General features: G+C 43.3%; 1 protein-coding gene across 1 annotated transcript in view; it reads right to left on the bottom strand.

The window, feature by feature from the left end:
- Positions 1-18628, bottom strand: part of dlg5a (discs, large homolog 5a) — a 97484-nt gene extending 78856 nt beyond the window's left edge. The window contains exon 1 of the mRNA XM_079512514.1: positions 17807-18628. Coding sequence (XP_079368640.1) covers positions 17807-18116 — 310 coding nt within the window. The 5' untranslated portion in view covers positions 18117-18628. The remainder of the gene's footprint in view (positions 1-17806) is intronic.
- Between the last annotated feature and the right edge of the window lie 3300 nt (positions 18629-21928).

The following is a 21928-nucleotide window of genomic DNA, read 5'->3' as shown; positions in this document are numbered from 1 at the left end:
ATCGTTAGATTTTACAGGTGATTTTGTCGACGTCACATGAGCAAGATTAAGGCAGATTGGTTCTAAATAGCCCCGAGTGAGAGAGCGGGAGGTTACTCTGTGGTGTAAGTAGGTCAGGAGAGCTCTGCCTTGGGGGAGCACATTCATCTGTTCCACTCCCCCCACTCCCATGCTTCAGAACAGTGCTTCTCAAAGTGGGGTCCCCCCCAGGGGTCCTTGAGGGGGCCAAAATCTGTTTCACAACTTGAACTTCAAAAATAGTGGAAATGAGCTCATCACGCGTCGTGATAAGATATCAGGCTTGGAGACCTCGGCAGGGAAGGGACTATACAGACTGAAACAATTCTGCCAGTAAATGAGTAAGTACGTTTTAAGCATATTTTGATTATGACGATAATGCTGTTAATCGCAATTATTTTTGCCATAATAATCATGTCATTTTCATATCGTCCCATCCCTACATCCAAGCATCTTCACCAATCTTAAAACTACCAAATGTGGAAAGGTAAAAACATTGAATTTGTAATCCCCATTAACATGGCTGTGACTGGAGGATCAGATAGCAGTGAGTCCTTGGCCACAAGCAGATAAGCAGAATGTTTGACCCCCAATTATAATTTTTTCTCTTTTTCATGTCATGTTGTTTTCATAAGTTATATCTCCTCCAATAGAAACTTTGATAGATTCTAAGCTTTTAAAATGTATTAGAAAATCTTTTTTGGACAAAATATCGGTCAAAAAGAACAAAATTAAAACATTGGTAACTAGAAAAAGTGCCCTTCTGGGTACAGGTCTCCACCAGGAGGATAGGAGTGTGTGTGATGTTTGGCAAAATGTTTAGGAGTAATATAAACATGTTTTGTGTGTGTGTGTGTGTGTGTGTGTGTGTGTGTGTGTGTGTGTGTGTGTGTGTGTGCCGCCACTTGGCATGTTGTAGCGCCACCATGACGCTGATTGGCATTTCTTCCTCAGCCTAGTGGGAATATTATGCATTCACAGTTTCACCGCATTCGGACGCTGTGTTGAGGAGACTTTAGAAGCCAATCGTAGCCAATCAGGATGGATTATGAGAAATCAAACAAACCCGACTTGATCACATGACTATGGAGAGCAGATTTGTGGCATTTGAAACTGAGCACTCCTGCGAACTTTGGAAGCCAATATTAGACAATCAGGATGGAGTCTGAAAAATCTGAAAGACCCGTTTCGTTGAATGGCTCTAGAGAGACTGTGTACCAATTTGCATGATGTTTGGACAAAATCTGTAGGTGTACTGTCCAAAAACATGTTTTGCACAAAGCGGCCTGCGACATTTTTATCCAGGTCCAAAAGAGAAATAGTGGTTTTCAAATCGTGAAAACTTGTGGAAGGCTTTACAAAATCTAAATAATAACTAATGACAACATTTAGGAAACCAAAAAAACTAACAGGATATTCACTCGCGACTCATGACAATGACATGACAAAAATGCGTTCCGAAACCAGCTGGTTTCCCCTGGGCTGCCAGTTGGTCCTGGTCACAGGCCCTTTTTAGTTCTTTTTGGTTCTTAGTCCATGAGCCAGAGCTATGAATTGAGTGGGCAAAACCATACCTAGAATTAAATTGTCGCCATGAAACTTCCCCAGTTGATTACTTACACAAATAAATATGCAAATTAGGCATTATATAGGAACATGTGCAAAAATGTACTTATATTGATCCTATAAACAATTTAATATAGGTATGGTTTTGCACACTCAATTAATAATTAATGTTCCAAGTTTGGAACTGGCTCATGGATGAAAAACTCTGGAGCACACACCGAGCACACACCGTCACAGGGTTGATGCCACAGAGCGAGGGGCTGTCAGCCCCCAGAGGAGCACACACCGTCACAGTGTGGATGCCACAGAGGGAGGGGCTGTCAGCCCCCAGAGGAGCACACACACACACACACACCGTCTGGAGCCTTCTAATGCCGTCACTGCAGACCCACTGCATGGGGGTTCTCTGTGACGAGCCACTTTCTTTTTGAGTGGTGCAACCACTCCCTTACGGAGCTATGTGTGTGGCTGGGTATCTGGCTGGCTGGGTGCGTCTGAGCACGAAAACAGCATGGTTGTTTTTCACCACCTGTGCGCAACCTAACACACACACAAACACACACGCACATATTAACTGTATATATGATGATTTCGGGTGTCCCAGTACAGTACAGTGACAGTACAGTACAGTAGAGGGACCCGGGCCCGGACCCCCACACGGTAACTGTCATTTCGCACCTGAGTGCGTTCCTGTGGGTCTGGAACTTCCGCCCCCACCCCCCTCCCTCCCCACACACACACACGGAGTTGCACCACTCACTTCACACGGGTGTGATTTTATTATATATACATCCCAGACTCAGAGCAGTGTATTCTGGGGAGAAATCGATGCCTTTGTTCCACTCACATATTTTGCAATGAGCTAGTCAGTGTATGCTGGACTGGGTTAACCCATTATAACAATGGTTTTCAACCAGTGGTCCGGGGGACCACCAGTGGTCCTTGAGGTGGTTCCAGGTGGTCCCCAGATAAATGATGGATCCATGGGTCCATTTGGTTTCATTTGACACGCTCAATAGTTAAATTATTGTTAAACTGCATTAGGCTTTACTTAAGTCTACAAAAAAAATATTATTTTGATCAACGTTTCCCTGATAAAAAAATATCCATGTGGATGCACACTGGTGAGCCGTCAGACAGGTCCAGGTGTGAATGGGAAAAAAGAATGTGCTGCACCTTGACGTGATTAATTCATAGTCTCCAATCAACCCAAGCATGAATAATCCATGACCTATCGGGTGGAAACCTCATATGTCCAAAACTGTTGCTTTCCAGGATTCAAATGTAATAATTTGCAAAAGCAGCAGATATACTGTAGGCTTGTTTCAAGTCCACCACTTGTCATGCTTTTGTGTGACGCTGTACTGTAGTATGATCAAGTAGGACATTCATTTGCAAAAAAACACAAAAACTTTGAATATGGAAATAAGGTGGTTTCTGTCCGACAGCAACTATATGATTATTCCCTCAATGTTTCGTACAGTATCTGACTCACAGCTCAATGTGTGCTAAATCCATTTTTTTTTTTTTTTTTTTTGCGGTGCCTTCGCTCCATTACGGAGCTATGTGTGTCCCCATGTCAGAATCAGAATCAGAAGCCTTTATTGCCATGATGAAATGTAAACATGTTAGGAATTTGGTTTGGTGCAAAACAGGACAAAACAGTGCAAAAACATATATATAAAAACATATATTCACACAATAGTGAATAAATAGAAAGTGCAGAGAGTTAAAGTGTTCAGGTCAGATGGAGGAAGGATAGAAGGGGGTCAGGGGGGGACACCAGCAGCATTGAGGAGCCAGATAGCCGTGGGGAAAAAGCTGTTTGAATGTCAGGCCTTCAGTCTTTAGGGAACGCAACCTGCTGCCTGAGGGAAGCGGGGTAAAAAGACTGTGGTCTAGGTGTGCATGTACAGCTCCATCACATGTAATTAGAATATTTTGTAAAAGTTCATTTTCTTCCGTAATATATTAAAAAAACTTTCATATATTCTCAATTCATTGTGCATAAAGTGAAGTAGTTAAAACCTTTTTTTGTTTTAATGTTGATGATTATGGCGTACAGCTCATGAAAATCAAAAAATCCTATCCCAATGAATTAGAATATTTTACGAGACCACTAAAAAAACGTTTTTTTTAAACGAGAAATGTCGACCATCTGAAAAGTATATTAATGTATGCAGTTAATACTTGGTCTGGGCTTCTTTTGAACAAATCATTATCAATGGGGCGTGGCATGGAGGTGATCAGCCAGTGGCACTGTTGAGGTGTTATGGAAGCCCAGGTTTGCTTTGATAACAGCCGTAAATTATTTTTTAATAATGTCTCACACCTTCCTCTTGACAATACAACCTAGATTCTGTGTGGGGTTCAGGTCAGGCCAGTTGGCTGGTCAGTTAAGCACAGTAATGCCATGGTCAGTACACCAGTTACTAGTAGTTTTGGCTCTGTGGGCAGGTGCCAAATCGAGCTGGAAAGGAAAATTAGCATCGCCATGAAGCTTGTCAACATACTGAAGCACAATATACTCACAAAAATAATTCAGTCATGAGTCAGTCAGTGGATCAACACCAGCATATAACATGGGCCTAAATCACTGTGTTTTGTCATGTCCATTGTCTCAACACAACCATCTATTATGATATTTTACAGCACTGTGTGCTTCAGTAGCCCAGACCAAGTATTAACTGCATACATTAATATACTTTTCAGATGGTCGACATTTCTCTTTTAAAAGATCATTTTTTTAGTGGTCTCGTAAAATATTCTAATTCATTGGGATAGGATTTTTTGATTTTCATGAGCTGTACGCCATAATCATCAAGATTAAAACAAAAAAAGGTTTTAAATACTTCACTTTATGCACAATGAATTGAGAATATATGAAAGTTTCACTTTTTGAATTACATTACGGAAGAAAATTTACTTTTACAAAATATAATAATTACATGAGATGGAGCTGTATGTATGTACTGTATGTGTACGCGTCCCCCCGTATGTACGCGTCCCAGCACAGAAAGCTGCAACACGATAACTCCGACATTTCTCGACCGTTTTGGACACGGGAAGGCTCACCGGAACCGCTATCTGTGTGAATGCGTGCACAGACTGCACACAGCCACATGGGAAGAAGCCAAGGGGTGACATTAAAATGTGTGGAGCCGACATTAAATGGCCCTCAGCCTTCAGCCCAGCTGGCCTGTCAGAACTGCTGAGCAGCTCGGGGTCCAGAACTCCAGATCCCTCTGTCTGTGTGTGTGTGTGTGTGTGTGTGTGTGTGTGTGTGTGTGTGTGTGTGTGTGTGTGTGTGTGTGTGTGTGTGTGTGTGTGTGTGTGTGTGTGATTACAGCGATTTGTCACTCAATGTAAACAAATCTACGATCATTAAGTTGGGTAAAGTGAATTTGGCAAAAACAACGCTCTCAATTTGCTATTGCAAAGAATACCAGTGTAGTGACTGCAAGGTGGCTATATTTGACCTATGATGACATATTGTTATGCTGATTCAAAGGCAATATGGACAATACAGCATTTCCAAAAATGTGACAATGTCTTTTGCAGTTTAATGTCTTACGCTATGTCATAGGAAAATGATATAATCTTTGCAACTATGAATGAAAGTGATCTCATAAAATGATCCAAGCCAATCCTAGAAACCGAACCGGTATCCCGAAAGACGCTGCCATAGGGACCACACTTTGTGATGACTTTCTAACATCCGGACCGCAATCATTGCTGATGTAATGGTTTACCTCAGGGCTCAGGGGTCTTCAACAGGCATCCAGGACCCCCTTAGGGCAGTACTTTTTCGTAGCATAGCATCTCATAGCATCTCTGAGGATATAATTCTGGATGAGCAGGACATGTGCAGCATTTTGTACAAAACGGGCTACTCCTGAAAACTTTGGAAGGCAATCTTAGCTAATCAGTGTAGAATCTGAGAAATCCAACAGGCTCGTCTTGATCACATGACTACAGAGATCATGTGTACCGATTTGCGTGAGATTTGGATGAAATCTGTGCGACTACATAAACAATGGGTTTTGCAGAAATCGGCCTCATGGTGGCGCTATAACCGGCAGATGTGGAGGGATGCAGGGAAAATGTTTTCCATGGCCTCTAGGGAGTGCACATACATAAGTTGTCGATGCAGTTATAGGTAAAAACAGGAATTGGCCTGTTATAGCGCCACCGTGAGGCTGATTTGGGAAAAAAAAGTGGCATGTCGTCCTCGGCCTAGTGGAAATGTGCGTGTATAATTTAATGGAAATTGGACACTGTTTGTGATTTGTGGCATTTTGTTCGAAACGGACCAATCATATCATCTTTGGAAGCCAATCTTAGCCAAACAGGATGGAAGATGGGAAATTGTGCAGATCTGTGTTGATCACATGACTATGGAGATAGTGTATACCGAATTGTGTGATGTATGGATAAAATGTTTACGAGTTATCTACAGAAATGTGTTTTGCCTAAATCGGCCTCATGGTGGCGCTATCACAGGCCGTTGAGGAATATTTGGGGGAGAGGTTCGTCGTTGGCATCCAGGGAGTGTGTGTGCAAAGTTTGGCATGGATCGGGCCAACGGTGCCGGAGATTAGCTGATAACGGACGGACGGAAGGACGGAAGGAAGGACACACACACACACACACACACACACACACACGGACGGAGTGCAAAACATACTCTCTCCCCATGCCTTCGGCCTGGTGGAGACAATAAAACATAGTTTTAATATAATAGTCATGTTTGATTTCCCTATATGTACGTCATTTTGGTTTGCTCCAGATCTCATCTGTCCAAGTATGTTTGACCTTATCAAAAGGTATCTCACTTAGCCCCACAATATTAACCTGCTCCAATCCAAGAAACACATCTTCAATTCCATATTCACAGGACATAATAATAACGACCCCAGTGTTGTATGCTTATATCTAGTGTGCGGCTGAGCATAGACATGGTAACGCCCCGCCTACCTCTGATTGGCTTACCGGCATTGCCCGTCTTGACTGTCCAGTGTCCACTGAGGTGGATATATAGCTATGCTGGATAGTCTGATCTCTGCTGCGAGGTGATGGAAAATAATAGAAGTATAGGGTATCGGTATGATACAAGAGACCTGCCTGTAACTTATAAGATTTATTTTTGTAGAAGAGCCAAACTAATATTGTTTATGCCGTTTGCTTTGATGGAATAATTGATTGAACATGTAATATGATTTGATTTGGGTGTGTTCTAAATAAAGTGTAAAGTGTGATGATTATTGTGTAATTTATTTGTATGTGTAAACGTGAAACATTATTGTACTGTAAAAAGGTCTATTTTCCCTTTACCTTTATCCTTTTTAGTATAATAGTATTAGTTTACTATAATTAGATTATTACACAATAACACTAACACTTTATTTAGAAGTACACACCCAAATCAAATCATAGTACATGATTCCGTGTATTACATCGTACAAGTGTGTTCAATCAATTATTCAATCAAATAAGCAAACGGCATTACGGCATAAACAATATTAGTTTGGCTCTTCAACAAAAATAAAACATACAAGTTAGTTACAAGGCTGCATTCTGTCGCACGTGCCAAGCTGTCATTCTCTTGTATTATTTTCCCACCACGGAGTAACCTCGTATCTCGGAAGACAGTCAAGACGGGCAGTGTCGGTAGGCCAATCAGAGGCAGGCGGGGAGTTACCATGCCTATGCTCAGCCGCACACTATAGATATACGCGTCTAGGTGAAGAACCCAACAACTCTAAGTACCTTGATTTTACCAATTACTCCTCCTATAAGGCTCTGCCTGCAGACTCAGAGGACTGTGGAACCATGAACAAAACTCATATGCTCATCAACATAGAAACCCAGGACTTTACATACCGTAATTAATCTTTTTTTCACCAAAATAAAACTGATATTTACTAATGGGAGTTAGAGAGCTTCTGAGATGTATCACGTTTCTTTTCTTTTCATTATTATTATTTTTTCCCTTCGGTTAATTACCCAGCCCTAGGTCAGTCTCTCATTAGCCGCGGCTAATTAAATTACAACTCAAGCAACTAGAGACGTACCGATATTTTTTCCCTTCCCGATACTGATTCTGAGCCAATCCTATCCGATAACAGTGTGTATTGTGTAATAAAGAAATGTAGGATGGCGGTTCTCAAAGTGAGGTCCAGGGACACTCCTTGAGGGGGTTCCAAATGGACCCTTAAATGTCAGTAACTGTGAGAGATTGATGGCTCCATCTACGAACAAACCAGGAGCACAACACCAAAGAGAAAGAAAAAACACACCGGTGGAACCAAAGAGCTGTGGGGGAAAGTCAATGGGGCGATCGAGGAGAAGGGCAGTGTGCGTCATCAAGGGGCACACAGAGAGAGAGAGAGAGAGAGAGAGAGAGAGAGAGAGAGAGAGAGAGAGAGAGATAGCTTTAGTAAAAGTACTGCAGTGTGCAGTAAAAAAGTCTAAATTCAAAATGTATGCAAAATGCCATTTTCACAATCATAATAATATATCCTGTTATTGGACTATATTATTATTGATCATATGCCACTTAAGCCCTGTGTTAGGCTATACTTTGGCTATTCAGAAATAACCAAACTGCCATGCATTGTGACTGCCATATTAAAAAAGTATAATAGTAGCAAGTAACTAAAGCCATCAACTAAATGCAGTGGAGAAAAGCGTCGTCTCTGGCATGTATCGTCTTTTTTTTTTTTCCCCCAATGGAAATATCCTCACAAACGGGGTCGTATTATAATCGGGAACTAGACTATTTGACATTCAATGTTCTTTTTCCACAAATGAGTCTCAAGAAATGGGGGTCGTCTTATAATCAGAGTCGTCTTATATTCGGGACAATACGGATATGACGTATACAAAATGTGTAAATACTAAACAATTCTACTTAAAGGGATATTGGGGACATTGAACGTCTACTCTGGCTTTTGTGTTTCAACCCAGAGTTACAATGGGTTTGTATAGTTAGGAAAGGGGCATGCCTGATCAAATGAATACAATGACCCCAAACATGTTTGAAAGTGAAATGTCCATTCAAGTTCAGTACTCGAGTAAACGTACATGTAATTACATTCCTCCACCGTGCAGACAGGCAGACATAGAGGGGGGGGGGTGACAGGGCAAATAGAGGGGGGGGGGGTGACAGAGTGTCAGGGCAATAAGTCATTCCGTCTGTCCAGTGCTTTATGGAGTGGGACAGCGAGGGACACTGGTTGACAGCCCCTCCTCTGGCTCGTGATCAGTGTTGCCAGATTTTGCGAGGGAAACGACCAACCGGGTTATGCATCGACTATTTTGTTTATTTTTTTGTGTGAAAAAAGTGACACATTTTGAATATTGTTTGAAACATTCTAATAATAAATCTGATGAGGTTGCACATGGCACAATGTATTTGGGGAGGTCCGTGGACAAATGCATATTAACTCATTCTTTGCCACCATTGACCCCTCCCCTGCCGAACGTTTTATTTTGAACACCCCGAAATTCACGTCGGTGAAGTAGTTATCGGCCATTACGGATCTGCTGCTGGATACTTTCGCTTTCATCAGAAGCGTTAATTTGGAGGTCCGCCCCAAAATAAGCAACTACACTTTAGAAAAAGAAATCTCCAAAAAAAAACACAACCACCAATATTAACAAGCAAAGCAACTTTACAGAAAAAGAAGCCCAGGCAAAGTGGCTTATAAATAAGCGGACATGGCAACACCTTCCGCTCATAATGTCCTAGGAGGCTGTACACGGACCAAGCTGCTGACTGGGTACTTTAGCCCTGCTCAAACTCTAAACAAAAGGCCTGTTGTCTCCCCCACACACCCACCCTCTCACTCACACCCCTCTCTCTCTCTCTATCTGTCTCCCCATCTATTAGTGCATCCCTCCATTTTACAATTTAGGCTTTCAGCAGACGCTCTTAATCCAGAGCGATTTACAGTAAGCAAGAACAACACATGGTAATACATCAAATATATAAATAGTCATCAAGGATCATAAGCAAGCTAAGAACCTAGCATCCGAGCTAACAGTAGAATATCTGTACAATGAAACTATGAGCATAATACACAGTGCTATGTCTACATAATCTAAATTACATCATTTTAGCCTTTGCATATCCTTGTCAATCAATGCCACTTGAAATATTTGTTAGCTGCCCCACTCCATCCAGGGGGGGTGACCCAGGCGGGTGATTGACACTACCCGTGTTAAAGCCGAATCTATACTCCTACAAGCTCACAACACGTTGCGGACGCGATACATTGTCTGTGAGCTTGCAGATCTGCTATTCTCCGCTGTACGGCAAGGTAGAAATTGAACTGGGCGTGAATATGATCGGCAATCACCGATTCACCGACGGTGGCCGAAATTTGGGCATATATATCGCTCAACCTTAGCCCTAGAATAGATAGATAGAGGCAGAGCCGGGAGCAGAACAAGAAAGCAAGCAACACAGTGAGCGTCGCGATATACGCAAGAGTGAAAACGAGCAGAGAGAGAGCAGACCTTATAGAATAGATTGTGGACGCTGCATTCTGTCAGGGAGCATTGAGTTGCCCTCCTTTTCTTAGTGGGTTTAAATCACTGTCACACTCCCAGCGGTGGGGAGAGGGGGCGGTGCAGGTGTAGTGCTATACTTTACCATCCTATTATTGTGGGTCAGCGGTTCTCACAGTGTGGTCCAGGAAGGCCCCAGGGGTCCTTGACGGGGTTTCCAGGCGCTCGCCGCAAAGATTTGTCAATATACTACTGTAGCATCACTCCAGTTCAACCACTTGAACTGAAGCCCTGTGACCTCCAGGTTGGAGGTCATGTTGGTAAATAGTACATTTTATTTGATTACTTACTATATATATATATATATATCCATATGGATAAATGGTCATTGCTCGCGCAGCATTTCTCATTGTCCCATACATCATGGTGCCAATATGCTTAGCTGTAAAGTTCTCAGGATGGCATTCAAAACGTATTGATTTTAGGTGTGGTGTTAACTGTAGTTGCAATTAACATCAGCCCGTTAGCCTAGCCTCTGTAGCCACCACCATAGGTAGCCACGGAGTCACTGACTGCGGTGGTGAGTGTAGAATGGAAGAGAGGAAGGGAGGCTCGAGGAAGCTCCATGGGGATCCCCAGCAAAATGAGTAACACTTAAATGTCATCTCTCAGAAGTCAGAATAAGAAGAATGGCTATTCAGAAAATAGGTTGCACATACTCTCGCTGTTATATCCCCTCCTACAGTATGATAGTTGAAGAAGTCTGCACTAAATGTAAAAAGAAGAAAAAGGTGTGTGTATATGTGGCCATTTTTGCTATTGTACTGCCATTTTATTTTGGCGTTTTTGAACAAGCAAGCCATAAAAAGAAAATCTATTTTAAGAATCGACATGAGCACGAGTTGAACACAGTCGACACATTGTTCTCATTCTTAGTATGTGGAAATATGAATCATCAGAGCTTCCCCGGGGGGAGAAAACAGATAACTACTGGCCTAAAGCCTGAAGTGTCCAGGACGGTCAGTCGAAGACATGGTACACGTGGTCGGTGGTCCCACCCGGCACCAACATAACTCTAAATAGCAGCTTGCGATTGAACATGTACAAAGATTAAAATAGGGTGCATTCTGCATCCCAAAACGCAGTTTATATTTAAAGGGGCATTCCACTCATTTTCAACATTTTACTATGTCATTAATATACCTTAGAGCTGTTGTGTGGAAATAATAAAAAAGTCCCCCCATGCTGTGTTTCCTAGAACTGGAGGTCTGAAAAAAATCATTAACATGGTGAAACACATCTTGATGACATCATCAAGATGTGTTTCACCATGTTAATGATTTTTTTCATACTTTTCACACTAGGAAACACAGCTTTTTTATTATTTCCACACAACAGCTCTAAGGTATATTAATGACATAGTAAAATGTTGAAAATGAGTGGAATGCCCCTTTAAAGGGACACTTCACCCTTTTTGCCAAATAATATATATCAATGACGTTTATAAGATTTAGAACACTTTCCTGGCGTTATTTTTTGTGTCATCTCTGGGTTTAGATATTTTAGATTAACGGATGGCTCTGACGTCAGTGACACTCTTCCGTATTGCTACCGGACTACATTGTCTCCTCACACTGCAGCTAGACCAGCCCCAAAACACAGCCGTCACGGACACTGCGATTTGTTCCACCTACAACCTTCGTTGACCGCACCCCCACATGCGCATTTGTTATTGTGTTTGTGTCATGTCGCCGTCGTCAGCAGAGCAGCACCAGAGAGACGCGCTATGTTGCCACGAATCCCCCCCCCCCCCCCAACTCTAGATTTATTATAATGATATGAAGTGACTTGCCATAAACCATCCATTAACTCCCCATTCATCCAATTTGCATCTGCTTGTATTAAACAACATTAAACTCACCAACATTGCAGCTGTAGGGAAAGCTTGAATATCCACTTTCAAACTGCAAAGCTTTTGTTTCATAAAAATCCACCGAATCTTTTTCCCACTCAGCTCTGCACTTAGTTTTTCTTCTTTTTTAGTATCTCACTACTAGAACTTTCTGACTCTGAGGTAGATAAGATTTTTGGCTGTCAACAGCATCCATTTGTTTTTTCAATGTTGTGGACCCGGAGCGTGGTGAAATAGTTGCTAAGATACGATCGTACCGTATTTGGCAACTAAAAGACCTGTCCCGTAATGAACCGATACGGGACGCACTTAATCCCGTATTTTTGTCTCGTGGAAAAATTACAGCGCGTTATGGTGATTCTCAGTCACTCGCTCCCATGCAGTAATAAGAAGGGGCAGCCGACTGAGCTATAGGAACAGGAAAGCAAGACACTGGAACCTGGTGTCTGGAAGGGCGCTAGGCTCAGCTCATTGGTCAGTACTCTTCATAGGCATGCAGCAGAGCCAATCACTATGCAGTATCGTATCTTAGCAACTATTTCACCACGCTCCGGGTCCACAACATTGAAAAAACAAATGGATGCTGTTGACAGCCAAAAATCTTATCTACCTCAGAGTCAGAAAGTTCTAGTAGTGAGATAGAACTAAAAAAGAAGAAAAACTAAGTGCAGAGCTGAGTGGGAAAAAGATTCGGTGGATTTTTATGAAACAAAAGCTTTGCAGTTTGAAAGTGGATATTCAAGCTTTCCCTACAGCTGCAATGTTGGTGAGTTTAATGTTGTTTAATACAAGCAGATGCAAATTGGATGAATGGGGAGTTAATGGATGGTTTATGGCAAGTCACTTCATATCATTATAATAAATCTAGAGTTGGGGGGGGGGGGGGGGGGGGGATTCGTGGCAACATAGCGCGTCTCTCTGGTGCTGCTCTGCTGACGACGGCGACATGACACAAACACAATAACAAATGCGCATGTGGGGGTGCGGTCAACGAAGGTTGTAGGTGGAACAAATCGCAGTGTCCGTGACGGCTGTGTTTTGGGGCTGGTCTAGCTGCAGTGTGAGGAGACAATGTAGTCCGGTAGCAATACGGAAGAGTGTCACTGACGTCAGAGCCATCCGTTAATCTAAAATATCTAAACCCAGAGATGACACAAAAAATAACGCCAGGAAAGTGTTCTAAATCTTATAAACGTCATTGATATATATTATTTGGCAAAAAGGGTGAAGTGTCCCTTTAAGGGACGCAATAAAACAGTGACCTTTTTTATTCTAGTTTATTTTGCTAGCTTTAGTTATCATCATAATCATTTCTTCTTCCGTTTTCTACATGAATATAACCACATTATAACTGTATAAAATGAAATGAGAGTGTTAACTCCCATTTCATTCCCTTCTGGACGGGAACCCCTTTTGGTGTTTTAACGAAGCAATGGCATTATGTTATACTTTAGCTACTGAAAAATAGCAGATCTACAAGCTCGTAGCGCGCCACCGAGTGGCGCGCTACGAGCTTGTAGGTCTGCTATTTTTGAAAAATCGTGAAAATGTGGCACAAATATTTGAATATAATATTCTTTCAGAAGACTTTTTATTTATTTCGACGTCAGGCCTAAATGGGTTAAATGCTGCAATTTGTAAAAATGGCAAAATACGTCGTTGAAGTGGGACTCCTAAAATGTCCCTGGGACTCATCTAAAAGACCGTCCCTGCATCCCTGGGACTCATTACATTGAAAACCTACCACTGCATGTAACAGCTTCAGTGTGACAGGGGCTGAGTAGCTACTCTGCAGTTCCCACACCAAGGACAATAGTGTGATAAAGCTCAGGGAAGCATCTGAAATCCAGTAAGTCAGCAAGAGCATCAAGGCACCGACTCAGCAATACCTGCTATATTAGCCAAGTTGTCCCTGTTGGCAAATGGCAGAGGCACACAAGTGACACAACGCAAGTCAGGAATCACAAATAGCCGTGTCATTCGGAATTAAAAGGAACGAGTAGGCACCAGCCTAAACTTTGTTAAGCTTTAAGTCCTGCCAGGCAGCCGGGAAGGCTCTTTTTAAACTTTAAATATGTGTCAGGGCGGTATTACTTTTCATCTCCTTCCCTTGGTTGGATATTTAGGCTCATCCTTGCATTCAGACCCTCAGGGCATGTCGCTGGTAAGCCACCAGATTCAGTCATTCACAGAGCAAAACCCTGAGGATTCAGTCATTCACAGAGCAAAACCCTGAACGGGCAGAACTGGACAATAAACCTGGTTGCCCTTTTGCCTTCCTTGCCAGTGTTCATTTTGACATCAAATTATTATTGATTTTGTTTTAGTCATATAGGTTCTCATGACATTGATGACAACTTATTTTGGCTAACTGCTTCAGTTGTATTACAGAACCCCTTCCGTTGCTTTTATTGATATCGTAGCATCTGCCCTGAGTCTGAACTGATTTAGCCTGTGTGTGTGTGTGTGTGTGTGTGTGTGTGTGTGTGTGTGTGTGTGTGTGTGTGTGTGTGTGCACCAGGGTGCACTTTTAAATTGTCCCAAAAAAATCACCCATTACCTAATATTCTTACGTTACATATTGCTTAGGCCTATATGAAATCGTAATTTACACAAGCACACACACACTCTCTCTCAATTAACCTACATGATTTAGTCTGTTATTGCTTCTAAATATACATTTTTAGATATACTTTCAGTTAATTATGCAGGCCTAATATAATAATGCATTGGTAGGATAAGCGCGCGCCCCCCCCCCCCCCCCCCCCCCCCCCCCCGATATGGACCATGACGCCAGTGGAGGGCCCGTTGTCATGGAAACAAGTCAGGCAGCTATCTAAAGTACCATAATAATAGCATGGTATTGATAACACATCGAGGTTACCGCTGTGTGCTTATAACAATGAGTTTTCCTCTATAATTTCTTCGTCTAAAAAGAAAATCTGGTTTAGGGCTCTGCCTCGATCATGAAATCTTACTCGACAATTATTGTCATCTATATTATCGGAATATATGAATAAAATAGCCTTGCTGTATGCCTTTTAAGCTTTGTAAACAAAACCTGCACCGTGGCAAATATGCCAATTAACTAAATATTAAATATACAAATAATATACCGATATATATAATCAATTTATATTTTAACATTTTTGTGAAAAGAAATTGGTTATAGCCGATCTTACAAGCTCACAACATGAGCTTGCTCATGTTGTGAGTGTGCCGTGTTGTGAGCTGGTAGATCTGCTATTTCCACTATTAAATGTTTGAAAATATATGAACATTTTTCAACATGGAAACAATTATGACAACTATGCAATTTATTATCATATCAAATAATCACGTTATGAGCATAATTAAGGCGACAGGCCTAAGCCTACCAATGGGAAAAAACAAGCATTAGAGAGCCCACGTTTAGGGTTAGCGATGACTACTGTGAAACATATAGGTGACCTAGTGATTGATTGCCAAACTTATCTCACACACACACACACACACACACACACACACACACACACACACACACACACACACACACACACACACACACACACACACACACACACACACACACACACACACACACACACACACACACACACACACACACACACACACACACACTCTTTCGGGTGAGATTGAGGACCACCTCAGAAGCAACGACACAAGGCAGAAGATGTGGCAAGGTGTCCAACACATCACCAACTATAAGTCCAGCAACCGCGCTGCAGCCAGCGGTGACGCCTCATCAGCGGAGGAGTTAAACCATTTCTTTGCTCGTTTTGAGGTTGCCTCATTACATCTACCATCGCACAGCAGCCACATCCTCACAGTACAGGTGCAGGAGGTCAAGCGTACACTGCAAGTGGTCAACCCAAGGAAAGCTGCAGGACCGGATGGTGTGACAGGAAGGGTTTTGAAGGACTGCGCAGACCAACTGGCGGGTGTCTTTACCAAGATATTCAACCAGTCCCAACAGGGCTTGATTCCACCCTGTCTGAAGTCCTCCACAATAATTACCCTCCCAAAAAAGGCAAATGTCAGCAGCCTAAATGACTACCGGCCAGAAACTGGTCCAGAGTCATATTACAGATAGTCTACCATCCACACTCAACCCCCACCAGTTTGCATACAGAGCCAACAGGTCTACAGAAGACGCCATAGCAACAGCTCTCCATTCCACACTTACACATCTGGAAAAGCCAAGGAGCTACGCCAGGCTACTCTTCATAGACTTTAGCTCTGCGTTTAACACCATTGTGCCGGGCAGACTAATCCCTAAACTGCTGGAGTTGGGACTCTCTCATCACATCTGCCTCTGGATTTAAAACTTTCTGACAGACCGCCCTCAGAGAGTGAGAGTAGGACCCCATCTATCCTCAGCACTCAGCATCAGCACTGGTGCTCCACAGGGCTGTGTGTTGAGACCCCTACTCTACACTCTCTACACCCACGACTGTACTCCCATCTATCCGAGTAATGCCATCATCAAATTTGCGGATGACACCACAGTGGTGGGACTCATTGCAGAAGGGGATGAGACTGCGTATAGGGAAGAGGTGCAAGTGCTGTCAGAATGGTGTGAGATGAACAACCTCATTCTCAACACCTCCAAGACCAAGGAGCTGATAGTCGACTTCAGGAGGAAGAATATTCAGCCTATCCAGCCTATCTACATCAAGGGAGAGGAGGTGGAAAGGGTCTCAGACTTCAGGTTCCTGGGCATGAACATCTCAGACAACATGACCTGGAAAACAAACACCACTGCGCTCCAGAAAAAAGGTCAACAGCGACTGTATTTTCTCAAAGTGCTCAGGAAAATGGACATAATGGAGATTGGAGAATGTGCTACTCTCCTTCTACCGCTGTTCCATCGAGTCAGTGTTGACCTACGGCATCTCTCTGTGGTTTTCCAGCTGCACGGCAGCAGAAAGAAAGTCACCTCAGGGGGTCATAAACATGGCCCAGACCCCAGAGGATCATGGCATGTCCTCTTCCATCTCTGGAGGACCTCTACAAGAGACACTGTAGCAGAAGAGCCAACAGCATCCTCAAGGACCCATCCCATCCAGGTCATCACCTGCTGCAACTTATGCCCTCAGGGAGGCGCTATACAGAACAGACTGAAAAATATTTTTTACCCCAGAGCATGACACTTTATGGACTAAAGAGATTTACTGTGCAATATGTGAGTATTATGAGTATTATGTATTTTGTTTTAAATGCACTTGAGCTGGATTGCAAATCGATGTTGTTGTCTTGTACAATGACAATAAAGATATTCTGATTCTGACAGTACAGTACAGTACAGTGACAGTACAGTACCCCCACACGGTCATTTCTCGACCGTTTCGGAAGTGGGGCAGCTTGCTGGAACAGGGCCGGCACTCTGGGTGCGTTCCTGTTGGTCTAGAAGTTCCAGGGACCCCCACACCGAGTTGCACCACTCACTTCACACAGGTGTGAAGTGAGGTAGGCACTAAAAGATCACCGGCAGCAGAGGTAGGCACTAAAAGATCACCGGCAGCAGTTTTCAACCACCGTTCCGGGGACCACTGGTCCTTGATGGGTGTTCCAGAGGTGGTCCCCAGCTAAATAATGGAGTTGATGATAATCAAATAGACCCCTAAATCCCTCTTGAGTGTAAAAATGAAACCAAATGGACCCGAAATCATTTTACCCTCTTAACTTATTGTTAAGCATCTGCATTATGTAATTTACATTTTGCTATATCGTTTGCTATTATTGCATGTCCTCAGCTGATGAGATGTCAGACAGCAACAGCACTCCAAGTCTTACCACCAGACGAGTCCACGGGTCCACCGGCGCTGCTGCAGCTGAAGAGGGCAGCGTGGAGGTCGGGGTACGCCTTCTCCAGGGCCACGCAGAGCTGGAGGAAGTGGTCGCTGTCCTTGTCGTCCATCAGCATCTTCAGAAGGTGCTCCACTTTCTCGGCGCTAGACGAACAGTTCTGCTCCAGCTCGAACCTGTCGAGTTGGCTCAGCGTCCCGGACACGACCAGCAGCTCTATCAGTCGGTCGGCGTCCGTGATGGACTCCAAGAAGTTCTGGTGGCACTGGTCTAACAACTCTCTGTGCTTTGGCTCCATTATAATGCCGTTTAAAATTATGTATTATGATATGCCGTTAATAGTTCCGTAGCTTTCCAAGCTAACTAGACTCATGGAGACAGTCCAGTCTGTCCAGGTGTGTTGTGGTTCTATCCCTCCCCGTAGCTTTAAAACAAAACACCACGACCGATTTAACCGAACAACGAACTTATCGTGGTGGATTTACGGAACTTCGCCTCAACCGCAACGGGCATTGATTTAGGTCGCACGGTGGGAGAGATCAATTTTTATAGCAAATGAGAGTGGGGGGGCACAAGAAGCCATATTTGTTGCCCAGAGGGCTGTTGACTGACTGCACTAAAAGAGCATCTTACTTGTGTAGTATTAGCGGTTCATAATATCGTCGCCTGGGCTTTCTTTCCGAGTACACTTTACCCGAATACATCCCCATGTCTCCAGGAGTCCAGTGGACCATTTAAAAACTGCACGCCGCTCTTCAAACTACGGCAACTATGTTGCCGATGCTGATGATATTCCTCCAGTTACATTGTATCCAGTACTAGTCCGCCATGTCTGGAGCTGTAGCTCACACTTCGTCGTACGACAGTGTGGCGGCCGGGCGCCGGAACATAGCTAGCCCCTCCTACAAGATCTACAAGCCCACCATGCGCCGCGGACGCAGCGCCGGTGGGCTTGTACATCGATGGTGGGGCTGGGCTATGTTGGCCCGCGCGACACCGTCGCATGGCGAAATCTGACATCAGCAGCTGATGCTGCCCCGCTGTCAATCAACACAGATGCCCGTATACGGTCAAATGGGGCGGGGATTACACAAACACGCCTTTATTATTATTACTTTTCAATGGGCGTGTATAGTGGGCTAGTTTAGCGAATCCCATGTGGGGGGAAATGAGAATGGACTACACTACAGTAATCTTCTGACAGAAAATGTACTATTAACCAATGTTAGAACCAATTTAAAAAAAGAAGAAAAAAATACCATTGCAGTGATTTTATTCATTCATTTTCTAAAGTCAAACTGAAGCCGAGGCTAGGGAAATCTGGGCACCATTTGTGGCAAATTGTGGGGGAAGGCAGTGCCCACTCTTCTGGAAGTGTGGGCATTTTGGAGGGAGAAGAGTAGAAGACTGGGCACAGTATTCAGGTGCCTCTTAATCTCATCTCCCCCCAGAGACCAGGGATGGATTAACCACCACCAGGGCCCCTGGGCCGGTACATTTTGCAGGTCCCCCATAGCGCGCGTGCGCGCAACATTTTCCGTGTTTTTATCATATTTTTTACTTAAATTTAACAAAATCAATGGCCAATGAAGGGCCCCGGAGCCCTTTTCAGGGCGTCAAACCCAGTACCGCACGGTTCAATTTCCCCGAAGGGCCCCTGAGAGCCAAGGGCCCCTGGGCCATGGCCCCACTGGCCCAATGGCTAATTTGTCCCTGCCAGAGACTGTGCATCTTTTGGGGAGAGAATGCGGGCACAAGGCCCTACTTCATGCGTTGTGAGCTTGTAGATTGTTTTCGCCGCAAAGTAGCCTATATGAACAAGAAACTTGGAATTGCATTGTTAAAGCCTTTCTTTAAAATAAAATCAAACAAAACATAGTTGTATGTTGTACAATATTAAATAGTGGTCCCTGCATCATCTCTCTCACCTAAGGGGTCCCTTGGCCTGGAAAACGTTGAAACAAGTTTCTATACCATGTCGTTCCCATGATTGAAGAAACACGGGAGTTGGGTTGCACATCTGATGAGGCATGAGTACCGGCAGAGTAGTTCCGGAGCAACGGATTGTGTGGCCTTGCTCATTCCCTGATGGACTGATCAAGGGTAGCTACTGGGACGTAAATCTGGATTTGATCAACCCCGGCTGGGTCGCCTGAGTGAGGGGTAGGATGTTGGAAGACCCGAAACCCTGTTGACCTCAGGAAACGTCACTGAAGATACGTCCCAGGTGCATCCATGCGATGTATTTTTATTTATAGTTATTCTATGTATAGTGACTCATAGGAATAGACTATGTGACAACCAGGTATAGTCTGGTGACCACCGGAGAGACAGGTGACAGCCGGAATGTAGACGGCACCCAGGTGAGCAGTATGGGTTAGCGCCCCAGCCTGTGTCCTCCGTGAGGAAGCCCAACAAACCTTGGTGAGGCCTTTAGGAGGGAGGGACATTATAATCCACCACTCCTGAATGGTGTGCCTGGTACTGGGAGTCTGGTGCAACGCACAGGTCCTGGGCCTGGTGAGAGCAGGAGTGGACCTGGTGAGACGTAGGAGGGGCCCCGTCAGGAGTCAACCCACAGAGCCTAGTCCTTCCACGCGCCAGATTTTGGTTCTCCCAGTACCGGCAGAGTAGTTCCGGAGCAACGGATTGTGTGGCCTGGCTCATTCCCTGATGGACTGATCAAGGGTAGCTACTGGGACGTAAATCGGGATTTGATCAACCCCGGCTGGGTCACCTGAGTGAGGGATGTTGGAAGACCCGAAACCCCGTTGACCTCAGGAAACATCACTGAAGATACGTCCCAGGTGCATCCATGCAATGTATTTTTATTTATAAACCCTATACTTATACTTATTATACTTGACCTTTGGCTCTGTACTTAGCCTGGTCTTTTCCCCCCTCTACAAGTCATAGAGGGAAAACAACACCATGATCACCATGCCAATAATAGCCGATCTACAATAATAGTTTGGATTTCCAACTGCTTGTATACCTTATAGGTTGTTTCATTCTCAAAATGACAGAAAGACACATTTGATTTGATTTGATTGACATTTGTGTAGAGAACTTTTCATCGGTTACATTTGGGTACAACGCCAATCGACGGTTTGATTGATTGATTGAAATATTTATTAACAGTTTGCAGAATTACAGTACTACATTTCAAGCACAAACTCAATACAAATACGTATGTATGTTAAAATTATAATACTAAAGAAAGAAAGAAAAAAAAGGCTGAATTATTATTACACAGATATTATTGGCTACGCTGCCAAAGATATTATTGATTGAAAAGATATAGGTCTATGACAGGAGATATGTAGTCGGGCTCGGCCCTAACCTTATTGGGGTAGCATAGCATAAGGTATAGTTTCATATTTTCAAACGATGCCTGGCCCCTATATCTCCCCCATCTATTGAACAACAGCGCCATCGTGTGTTGGTTTTAAGAACTTGTACTTTGAATTATTACACCAACACTACAGACTACAGATAATAAAGAAAGCAGGTTGTGAAGTAAACAGAACCACAGGTTCTGATGGTCAGAAGCCATGGGGCTAATTGAATGGGTCAGAACAGAATCTGACCCATTCTTTACCCCATGGTCACACATAAGTGGTGGAAAAAGTACTCACATGTTATAATTTAGGCTACTTATAAGTAAAAGTATCAATATACTGCAATGTAGAAATTCTCAGTTACAAGTAAAAAAGTCCGGAATTCAAAATTTAACTGAGTAAAAGTACAAAAGTATTGCTATCAAAATGAACTTCAAGTACCAAAAGTAAAAGGTAGCCTACTCATTGTGCAAAATGTCCCATTTCACAAGTTTTCAAACGTATAAAATGGATACAAATCCTTTGAAACTATAGCAGATCTACAAGTTCACAATGGGTCGCATGGCGATGCATTGTGAGGTTGTAGAACTTGTAGATCAGCTATTTTCAAATGGCCAAAATGTATATAGGCTAGGTCTGAAGTGGTTAATGCATGTTTTGTTACAATAATCAAAATCTACGAAGTAATCATATTAGTAACTACGTTTTCAAATGATTGTAGTGGAGCAAAAATACGGTATAATTTATATTGCAAAATCGATGTTAATTT

This window comes from Electrona antarctica (genome assembly GCF_951216825.1).
Source record: "Electrona antarctica genome assembly, chromosome: 10".
Lineage (NCBI taxonomy): Eukaryota > Metazoa > Chordata > Actinopteri > Myctophiformes > Myctophidae > Electrona > Electrona antarctica.
This window is presented reverse-complemented; position numbering and strand designations above follow the sequence as displayed.